The sequence below is a fragment of the Amblyraja radiata genome, chromosome 25, assembly GCF_010909765.2.
Source record: "Amblyraja radiata isolate CabotCenter1 chromosome 25, sAmbRad1.1.pri, whole genome shotgun sequence".
NCBI classification, from domain to species: Eukaryota; Metazoa; Chordata; class Chondrichthyes; order Rajiformes; family Rajidae; genus Amblyraja; species Amblyraja radiata.
Window position 1 is genome coordinate 6,876,840 of NC_045980.1, and position 12,082 is coordinate 6,888,921.

Genomic DNA, 12,082 nt, shown 5'->3' on the forward strand with positions numbered 1-12,082 from the left:
ATTCAATTCAGTGGAAATCCAACTACACATTAGACACAATCATGCTAAGTACAGGAGTATAAGAGAGTAGACAACATTGATCCATACACAAGAGTCGCCACGTTTAAGGTGCCATCTTTTACCCTTCAAGTCCGAAACTTTAAAAAACATTAGTCTTAACTTGGCCAAAAAGGCCCGTTGTCCTGGCGACGACATCAGGTTGGTGTTGTCCGGGTCGCCCTGGCCAGGTGATGAGAGATCACTGTTCAAAAATAAGGTGGTGTTTGTTAATGTCAAAAATGTTCAAAGAAACTGTCTCCAGTGCCCTTTGTGGAAGTGTTTTAAAGATCAAAGAATGTCCGGAGAGAAGAAATCGTGTCCCATCTTTTTTTTTTGTTTGGGCACCTCCTTATTTTTAAACAGTGGTCCCTCATTTATAGATTTTCCTACATTCACCCAGTTGAGATTTCTCAGGATCTTACATTTTTAATCATGTCTCTATAGTTAACTCTTGACAGATACAGCCTGTCTATGCAAGTTAGCAACTCGGATCCATACTGTAACACAGTGCTGCAGAGGAAGTCATAGTCATGGAAAGATACAGCATGAAAGCAGGCCTATTCATCCCACCGAGTCCATGTTGCCCTTCAACCATCCACCTTTCACTAATCTCATTCCCCCTACATTCAATCAACTCTCTTACTCTCTCAGCTTCAGCCACTCGCCTACACAGAGGGGCAATTTACAGTAGCCAATTAACCCACTGACCTGCATGTCTGTGGGATGAGGGAGAAAACCAGAGCACCCAGAGGAAACCCACGTAATCACAGGAAAGATGTGCCAACTCCACACAGAAAATGCCTGAGATCAGCGGTGGTGCAGAGAGGCGGCACAGTAGTGCAGCGAAAAGTTGCTGCCTTGCATCGGCAGAGACCCGGGTTCGATCCTGACTTTGAGCGCTGTCAGGATGGAGTTTATACGCTCTCTCTGTGACCATGTGAGTTTTTTCTGGGTGCTCCAGTTTCCTCCCACACCCCTAAGGCGTACAGGTTTGTAGTTTAATTGGTAAAAAAAAAAGTAAATTGTCTCTCGTGTAGCATAGCGCTAGTGTGCGGTGTGAGGGCCTGTTTCCGTGCTGTGTCTCTAAAGTGTAAAGTGAAGATTGAACCGAGGACTGTAGCACTGAGATAGCACCTCTACCATCTGCGCCACTGTGCTTCCCAATACAATGTACAGTTCCTCGCAAGGTTACTACAGGGTTTGAATCCTAGAGAACTGTTTGTAGAAGATGCCTGATACCCTGCAGCAGCCAGCAAATCTATCCCACGGGTCCCATGAATGCTTGTTTGCATATGAGGGTTGTGCATTAATTGGGCTTGCATAAGGGGGGAGGACCCAAATAACTGAAGCATAATTTACCTACTTTTGAATTCAATTTCCTGAGCAATAAATATCAAAGTTGTTTTAGCTTACCTCATAACTTGCAATAATGGTAGTATTTTTGGAAATTATGCACTAGGCCACCTAGATCGCTCCACAGTTCAAAACCTCGCATCCTCTCATTACTCCGTTAATATGCATCTCTTCTGTTTTCTCACAAGATGGGAACTTTGCATTTTCTCCATATATGTCACTGCAAGATTGTTAACCTATGTATATCACTTTATATCCTGGAGTAACTCAGCGGGACAGGCAGCATAGCTGGAGAGAAGGAATGTGCGACTTTTCGGGTCGAGACCCTTCTTCAGTCTCGACCCGAAACGTCACCAATTCCTTCTCTCCAGAGATGCTGCCTGTCTCGCTGGGTTCTGCCAACATTTTGTGTGTACACCTTCGATTTAAACCAGCATCTGCAGTTCTTTCTTACTCACTTCGTACAACTTGCTTTCCTATTTTTGTTTGTTTTTAGCAAATTTAACCATTGTGTTAGCTTTTGTTCAGGTAAATTAAATAATTAAAAATCTGAGACGTCAGTTTCAGTGTTGTGGCACACTACTGTTGTGTCTTTCTAATCAGGGAAAAAATATTTCTGTCTACTGTTTTCTGTTGATCAACAAATATTTAATCCTCACTAATATGTTACCTCCTGCACAATGAACTTTTATTTTTTCATAATTTTTAGTGACACTTTATCACGTTTTCTGTAAATATAGGATTATATATCTTCCAGTTCCCCTTTATCTAGAGCACATACGTGCCCTCCATAATGTTTGGGACAAAGACCCATCATTTATTTATTTGCATCTATACCCCACAATTTCAGATTAATAATAGAAAACATCACATATGGTTAAATATGACATATTGTCAGATTTTAATATTTTTATACATTTTGGTTTCACCATGTGGAAACTGCAACAGTGTTTATACATAGTCCCCCCATTTCAGGGCACCACAATGTTTGGGACACAGCAATGTCATGTAAATGAAAGTAGTCATGTTTAGTATTTTGTTGCATATCCTTTGTCTGTGCTGACCATGATGTCCATCTAACTTATCCCATCTGTCCTCACATAGTATCTATCCCTCTCTTCCCTTTCTGATCACGTGTCTCTAAATGCCGCTTCAATATTGCTATCATATCTAGAATGTCATTGTTCTATCTGGGACATATGACATTAAAACACTCTTGACTCTCTTCACTTCATATCTGCCTCTATCACCTCTGCTGGCAGTGTTGTAGATACCTGCCACCCTCTGTAATAAAAAAAGCCTTGTAAATCTCTTTTGAACTTTCTCCCTCTCACTTTAAACATATGCCTTCTACTATTTAACATTTTCATCCAAGGAAAAAGACGATACTATCTGGACTCCTTATTTTATATACTTCAATAAGTATGGCGTCGGCCTCTCACGCACAAGCAAACAATCCATCTTTGTCCAACCTCTCCAATCCAGGAAACTTACTGGCGAGTCCTCTCTGCACCCTGGCCAAGTCCTCTTGTTATTGATTCCCTACCCTGGGGTAAAGACTGCATTCACCTTATCTATTCCCCTTATGATTTTGTACATGATTTTCTATATGATGACCACAGCTTCCTGTATTCCAAAGAATAAGTTCTGACCTGCCCAACCTCTCCCTATAGGTCAGGCCCTCTGGTCCTGGCAACATGTTCGGAAAACCTACCTTGCACCCTTTCCATCTTAATAGCATCTTTTTCTATAACGGTGACCAAAATTAAACACAGTTTATCTAATTTATCTATGATTTTCGAGGAGGAATTGGTGTTTATCACGAGACGTTCTGAGCATAGAAAGGGCTTCAACCCTTTTCTCTGGGTGAATAATTAGAATTCAATGCAGACATACTTCCAGCCTCATCCCTATGTTCAGGTTTAGTTTTGAAGTTATCTGCGATCTTCACAGTGTTGTAAACTTTAGAAAAATGTAAATAAAAAGGCAGTATCTTTCGTTCCAAATCCTTCATGGAATTAGCTTGTAGTTTGGGGATGGATTCTTCAGATTTAAATGAGATTTAACTATCTAATTGAGATGGGACTTGATCTAATTGAGATGGGACAGCTTTTATTGACTAATATGATAACATTTGGCTATTTAGTTGTTTGATATAGCTTAGTCAGAGCAAAAAGTAATGTTTTGATTTATCTTAATTTACACCTGCCTATTTTTTTTGCTCTGTAATAATGTCGTATAAAGTAAGTTACATTTCTTTTTCCCAAGTTTTAGAAAATCATACGCTAGTGGCATGCAACTTTAATTATTTTTTAAAAGGAATGTGTTAAGAATAATCGATTTGTCTTTTAACATGTGACTAAATATTTATAGTGGTAAATGAAATACTGCAAATTCCACTAAACTGCCTAAATCTTTACTGGGTTCTTCTGTTAATGGTGTTTATTGAGATCACTTATGAACTTTTAGCTCCCCCTAATGATGCAGTTTAGCATTGTCATTTTTTTTCCATGGCTTATTTTTGTTTATTTTTAAATGGTTTGATTGAATTGAAGAATAGCAATTGGTTACACTGCTTGATTTTAAAAATGTAGGATTTCTTTCAAGGTAAATGAATCCTGGCTGTGATCATCCAGTTAATCAACTTAATCTAGCAGTTTCTGTAATGATTATACCAAAGAGAAGGTTGAATTTTACATTCCCTCTTCCAAATTAGAAATTTTAAATGATTTTTGTTCATAATGCACCAATTGATTGATGTTTATTCACCTCAATTATCAAAGGGTTTTTTAGTTGGTTTCTGCTTTTTCTTTAGGAAAAGGATCGTTCACTTCAATGTTGGAGCATGAATGCTGTGGAATTGTTTATCCTTTTATCATGCTCACTGGAATTAGATATTATTTGTTCAATGTAGACTGAAGCTACCTTTGCACTGCTTTAGCAATCTGATTTACCAGCCAAGACCAATTCTTATCTGCCTGCACATAATCAATTTCCCTTCATTCCCTGCATCAGGCAAGCCAAATTATTCCGATGTTGGATGTAAACCTAGTGCTAAAGGTTACCTTAATTGAGCAGATGCCCAGTCTTAAAGTTACTTTTTAGAAATAACCCAGTCAGAAATAGCAATGGTTCTATCAGATTTTCATGGTTTGTTTCATTTTCATGGTTTGTTTCCATAAAGACTCATCACACCCCTGTAACGGACTGTTTGAACTACTTCCCTCCGGAAGACGTTACAAGGCCTTCTACGCCCGTACCTCCAGACTCAGAAACAGCTTTATTCCAAGAGCTATAGCGGCTCTGAACTGGCCCTGCTGAGTGCCCAACACACCCCATGGACTGTCTCCCTCGGATGGTCACGACACACAGCTTATTTATTTATTTTACTTTTCTTTTTCATCGGTTGGAGCTGCAGACTAAATCTCGTTGCACTGACGTGCAATGACAATAAAATATATTATTATTATTATTATTATTATTTGTCTGCTAACTGCTTTAAGTTCCAAGTAGATCAAATTTAGTTCAAGATAAATGATCAAGTTTGATAAATGTTGACTTGTGTAAGAGAAAGTGCCTTCGCTTTGTTATGACTCGTGAAATGAGTCACTCGGAGGCACTAAAGTTGGAGATATAATGTCTTTATTGATCAGGAGAAGTAGACATTCTCTGGGAGACATTCTCAATAGAATCTGCTTCAATGATAATTGTTCGCTTCAATATTTTGAGTCTTTGACAAAACGTTCCCATTGAATTGCACGTTTACAATGTGAGGCACTGTGGTTGACAAAACGCCTCCGTGTTCGAACTCCTTTGCTGGTGTGAAGTAAATTCACACGGATGGTCTAACAGCTTCTGAGAAGAGGCCCCAGGCACCCAATGTCTGTAAGGGCTGACTCTTCGAGTACACAAATACCCCAGTTATTGATAGACAGACAAATATACCTATAATCTTGCTTGATGTGCCAAGTAATGCTGGTCTGAAGTTTCCTTCTCCAACACAATAATCCAAAGTAATTTAAACTGAAGGTGCCTGATTTGATGTAGGCCCATTAATATACCCCATTGTCTTGGATTTGACTGATACGTAAGAGAAAATTCATGTTGGTAACAGTACTGTTGTTCACAAACCTGTCTTTTTTTAATATCAAACTGATTACTGCATCTTGTGTGCATTAGAAAATGTTTTTAGAAGACTGGATCTTGAATTTATGCTCATTCATAAATTTATAACTCCTAAATAATCCCTAATACACTTTGTCAATAAAATCAAAGTGTCAGGGATTATGTGGTGAAGGCAAAAGAATGGGGTTAGAAGGGAGATATAGACCAGTCATGATTGAATGACGTAGTAGACTTGATGGGTTGAATGGCCTAATTCTGCTCCTATTACTTATGATCTTATGGCCAAAGCTGTTCCTTGTATCAAGTTTGAATGACCTGATGGTACACTTGTGTTACTTTGCAGAGCTTGTTAACGGGGAAGAAAAAATTGTTTTGAAAAGGAAATTGTCGGCACTTTAGTCGTAATGGATTGTTAGTAGTCAAAATAAATGTTTTGTCCAAGAACTCAAATACTTGCTGTTATTTCATGCCAGAAGGCTATTTACACACAACGATGAATGTTACTAGTTTGATTTACTGATAGCTTGGTGCAAGTTTCAAATATTTCTTATTGTAATCTCCATATATAACAGTGAGTGGTTGCATGGACCAGTTATCTGAGTTTCTGCAGCTTGCTATTTTAAACAATCTTTTCCATTCTCTATTTCAAAGTGACTGCACATTGTAATTGACAGTAGATTGTTCTTCAAAGATTTTTTTAAATTATGATTAAAAAAAAAAAAATACTCTACACTGATCTGTGTTTAAAACAGTACATAATCAACCAATGTTGCTGCTCATTTTTCAACGCTGATTTATTCATTCAAGAACAGAATGTTTTTCAACAAATGAAATTCTTTTTTGATACAAATGAGACACCAGGCATTTCACCATCTTTATTATGGGAAACTTTTAAGGCATTTATACGTGGAGTTATAATCTCATATCAAAGTTACCAAAATAAAAAGAACTCCATAGAACAAGAGACTTTAGAAAAGGAAATTAAAATATTAGAATTAGATAACGCAAAAGACCCAACTATAGATAAACATAATAAGATTACATTATTGAAATTTAAACGTCATTCAGATCACAAAACAGGCACAGTTTGAATTTGGTGATAAACCACATAAACTTCTGGCTAGACAATTGAAGAAACAGGAGAAGGAAAAGACGATTACTAAAATCAAATCAGAGAATGGGGAACTATTAACATTACCCCAGGATATTAATAAAAGGTTTGCCCAATTTTATCAAAACTTGTATACGTCTAAAACTAAAATAGAAGACAATATAATTGTAGATTTTTTAGATAATTGTATTCTGCTAAAATTGGATATTTTGGAACAAGAGGAATTAGGAGCACAGATCACAAGGGAAGAAATAAGTGAAACAATAAAAGAGCTGAAAAATGGGAAAACGCCAGGACCAGATGGTTTTAATAATGAATTCTATAAAGGTTTCCAGGAGTTAATGGTACCACGGTTATTTAAGTTATATAAATATGCCTTTACCGAAAATAAATTACCAGAAACATTAGCCAAATCCACAATTACGTTAATACCTAAAAAAGATAAGAGAAGAACTGGGCTCATATAGAGCCATATCACTCCTAAATACAGATCAGAAAATTTTAACAAGAAGATTGAGTAAATATATTAATAAATTGATAAATCCGGACCAAACGGGGTTTATACCTAAAAGACAATCATCTAACAATTTGAGACGCCTTTTTAATATAATGTATTCATACAAAACGGAAAAGGAAGACTTGTCAGTTATATCTCTGGATGCAGAGAAAGCATTTGATCAGGTAGAATGGCAGTATTTATACAAAGTACTCCAAAAATGTAATATGGGAGAGAATTTTATCAGATGGGTTAAATTACTATATGATAAACCAATGGCAAGAATACTAACTAATAATATATTATCTTCAAAATTTCAATTATCGAGGGGCAATAGGCAGGGCTGTGTTTTATCACCCCTGCTATTTGCACTTATGATAGAGCCGCTTGCTGAAAGGATAAGAAGGCATCCGGATATTCAGGGATATAATACTAAGGATACTATTAATAAAATATCACTATATGCAGATGATATACTTTTATATATTACAAACTCCCAAACGAGCATCCCGAATCTATTAAATCTAATAGAGGAATTTGGCTCTTTCTCCGGTTATAGAATAAATTGGGAAAAAAGTGAAATTATGTCATTAAAACCCCAGAAAGCGAATCGCCTATTAAAATTTCCATTTAAAATCGCAACGGAAAAATTTAAGTATTTGGGTATTCAAGTTACTAGAAAATATAAATCATTATTTAATGCCATTTTATACCATTATTAAATACATTTGATTCACTGATTAAATTTTGGAGAACGCTCCCACTGTCACTAATCGGCAGAATAAACGCTATAAAAATGATAGCGCTACCACAAATAATATATTTATTCCAATCTATACCGATATATATACCAAAACACTTTTAAAAAAAATTAGACTCGAATATTTTAAATTTTATTTGGGATTATAAAGCACATAGAATTAAAAGAAATCACGTGTGCAAACCCAAAGAGGTGGGGGGGGTTTGCATTACCTAATTTCCTATACTATTATTGGGCAGTACATATTAAAAATATAATTTATTGGTTGGACAGTTCTGCTCAACAGTTGGAATGGATAAGAATGGAGAAAGAGGATTGGGCCCCCTACGATCTAGGAGCGATCATTTTTTCCCCCAATAAAGCTGAATAATATGTTATATAAGAAGAATCCAATTATACAAAATACAATACGAATCTGGAAACAAATAAAACTAGCTTTAAAATTAAGAAATCTATCAGTGTTAACACCAATAGTGAATAACCCAGTATTTAAACCATCTGGTATGGATAAAACATATAAACAATGGGAAAAAGTGGGAATTAAAAAGGTAGGTGATTTGTATGAATTGGGAAATTTATTATCATTTCAACAACTAAAATCAAAATTTAAATTGAATAACAATCAATATTTTAAATACCTACAGGTATGTGACTTTATGAAGAAATATATACCAAGATTCCAAAGTATAATTTTAGACCCACTGGAAGAAGTAATGAATATCAATGCGGAGTCAACAAAATTAATATCATACTTGTATTACAGTATTTTAAATATAGAATTACCATCAACAGAGGCAATTAGAGAAGACTGGGAAAAATAATTAATGATAAAAATCTCAAAAGAAACATGGGAAAAATATTTGATACATATACATAAATGTTCGATCAATGCTAGACATAACTTAATTCAATTTAAAATATTACATAGATTATATTATTCCAAAACTACGTTGAATAAATTTTATCCAAATATTTCTCCCATCTGTGATAAATGTCTTTCTCAAAATGCCAATATTACGCATTCATTTGTATCTTGTTCAAAACTTTATAAATGTTGGTGTGATATATTTGATATATTCTCAAAGCTATTTAAGACAAAAATGGAACCTAACACTGAAATGATTATATTTGGAGTAAGTGGAGATGGGAACAAATTAAATACACACCAAAACTCATTTTTCAATTATGGGTTAATAACAGCAAAAAAACTTATACTTAAATTTTGGAAAAATGCTAATATACCAACATTTAAAATGTGGATCAGTAATATGCTGGACACAGCACATTTGGAAGAAATGAGACTCCTAATAGAAAAACAAGACCTATTCTTAAGGAGTTGGTCCCCATTTATTGATTTCTTGGATTCATGTGGTGACATAGTATCATGAAAACCAACAGTTTCAGGTATGGGTGAAAGATGATTTAGAATATTAAAAAAAAAAAAACATCTCACTGTGGCAATGGAATAATCTCCCTCCTGCTTTCCTTCTTCACTTATTCCTTCTCTTTCACTTTTTCTTTATTGGTTTTTCACCCACGCTCACTAATCTATTCTTCACTTTTCACAACCTCTTTTTCTTCTCTCCTTTCTCACTTCTCTCTTTAAAAAAAAAAAGGGAAGTTGTACAGAGAATGTAATATGTTAACATCGTTTTTGTACCAATGCATTGTACTCACTTCTAATAAATAAAATATAAAAAAAAAAAAAAGAACAGAATGTTTTTGAGCAGAATTTCTAGGTTCTACATTCAGCACCTAGACCAAACTAGAATCTTGTTTTAAATACAATCTTATAAAAGATGTTTGTGTGACCTCTAGTGGCAGAAATCAGATACTTCGTGACACTTTTTCACAGTATGTTCCACAGTGGTAATCATGTGAGCAGTGGACTTTTCTCCAGGTGTTCTTGTTTGTAAGGTTTAATACAAACATAAATAATTAGAGTGTATTATGAAAGTAAAATCTAGTTCATATAATTATGCCAATTTGTCAATAAATGCTCAAATGTGCCAGGGGAAAGGGTTTTTAAATAAATCCTGTAAGATATTGAATGATATATAAAAGAAGGTAGTAGGAAATGTGGGAGCCCTTCTTTCAAAATGCCCAATTAACTTAATCATAAGGCATAATATTTATAAAATTCAGGAGCATACTGATCTGATAACATAGCTATAATTTGGTGACCAGGAAAATTCCCCTTGCAGTCGCTAACATTCACAACACTGAAATATCTTAACTTTGTTAATGATCACGTTTTTGTTTTGTTCATTGTGTCTTTTATGCTTCTGAGGGGAAATGCAATTACTGAACATAAAAAATGTTTTGCAGATGATACTTGCCTGAATGAAATTATGTAAGGTTGTTTAGAATTCTGAACACCCAAATCTTACTGGTTCAGTTTACCAAATATAGTAAACTTCCAGCTGATTTAAAGAAACCTGCTTACTAGCAGGTAAAATGTAATTATCAGCAAGGTTAGGCTATGCTCGTGATCATCTTCTATATGTACATGTTAGTTTATACTTAAAGAACAAATGGACGGTTGTCATATGTTTTATGCTAGAGCAAGAATAGGCCAATACTTCTTGTTGCCTATTGCAATGATTGTTGGTTGATTGTTGATACATTTTCATTCTGTTTTGTAAAGCAGGTGATGCAGTTGTGCAGTCTGTGGTCAGTCACGTGAGTGGACAAGAAGGATCAGTAAACTCAACAAGCCCAAAACATTGCGGTAAAATTCCTCCAAAAATAACTAATCAGATGATCCAGAAAGTCTGGAAAGAATGCAATTTGAACAAGACACAACTAAAGTAAGTTTAAATTACTATAATTTGATAATGAATTATCAAATGTTTGTGCTCGCAATTCCATTAGTGGCCTTGAAGTTTCCTTTAATATGTGCAAATCAAAGTCTGAATAAAAAGTGGAATGCGAGCAAATGCAATGCACATGATCTTTTCAAACTTTGATAGTCATATTTAACATTCCCCTCCTGAATTACTCAACAAGCTCTCGGTAATTGCTCTTGTTCAGAGTTTTTCTTCAAATGACCACATTTTCAGATGCATCAAGAAGCAGATAACTGGTACCATATGCCCGTGTCATTGCAAAAACAAGGTGGCCCTGGCTGGGCACAGTGGAAAATTTACTGTTACTCTGCACTGGTATTTGGTACACTTTCACACCAGTGCAAATACACATGTTTGTGTGTTTTTTCCCCGTGTTGATCCTGCCTATCTTATTCTAATATGTTAAATTTTTGATTGTAGAATTGCCATGCAGAGAGTTTTGCACTTGAAATTTCTCTAGTGCATAAATGTCTCTACCTCTAGATCTAAGTATTGAAACTTTTTGCAAATGCATTTGCTGATTGAAAAGTAAATTACTTGAGTCATCTAATGGGTACAAATGAGTCAGGTGCATCACATGCATTGCATTTCATTGCTTTTCATTGAAGATGTTTTAATTACTAATGAATCATTGTTTTTAAAGATTAAATTTTCAAGAACTCTTCTACCAACCACATTCCTTTATATTTGCTAATAAGTACATTGAAAAGGTGCACTTATTCAGTAAACATAAATAACTATTTGTCTTTGTGTTCTTCTGCTTTGTCGAGCACTACCTTACATTCAGTAGTTGCATTTTACAAATGCTTTCACTGTACTGCTGTTAATTTTAAGTCTCAATTACTACTGTCAAGTTGAGTCTCAATACTGCCTTGCCCTGACTTGCTCTAATTTGTTGTTAATTCTTAAGTGCAGTTGTATCAGGAGTTATCTTTTATGCATTTTTATCTCATTATCCGCCGCATTCAGAAAATTAAAGTATCTTTTTTTTAATCTGCGCCATTATATTTCTTTAGCAACATTCTAAAGTTTATCAGTAACACCGTGTGCCAGTTTCTCCCCGTACTTACCTCAAATTGCTTGCAGTTGGTTATTTTTTAATTTGACATACTCCAATCTGGTAACTTCTGTTTTAATGCCGACATTTTCTTTTCCTCCAAATATGCTGACTAATCAAGAATTGACGACTATTTAATTAAGCTATTAGATTTGTTTTTCCACTAATAACTAGATCAAGTGATGACTTAGTGGTGCCGGCATTATGCTTGATCCATAATCCCTGCATGTTTTAATAATTATGTGTCCTTTACTTTCTTTGCTGTCACCCTGTCTTGATAAATGGAGAATTG

At 35.1% G+C, this 12,082-nt stretch overlaps 1 protein-coding gene across 3 annotated transcripts in view; it reads left to right on the top strand.

Annotated features, from left to right (window-relative positions):
* The window catches only part of med13l (mediator complex subunit 13L), a 213,300-nt gene that overhangs the window by 148,793 nt on the left and 52,425 nt on the right, over positions 1 to 12,082 (top strand). For 2 of the 3 annotated variants that reach the window (XM_033043124.1, XM_033043126.1), the window contains exon 8: positions 10,532 to 10,694. In XM_033043124.1, coding sequence (XP_032899015.1) covers positions 10,532 to 10,694 — 163 coding nt within the window. The remainder of the gene's footprint in view (positions 1 to 10,531; positions 10,695 to 12,082) is intronic. The other variant, XM_033043125.1, reaches the window with a different exon arrangement.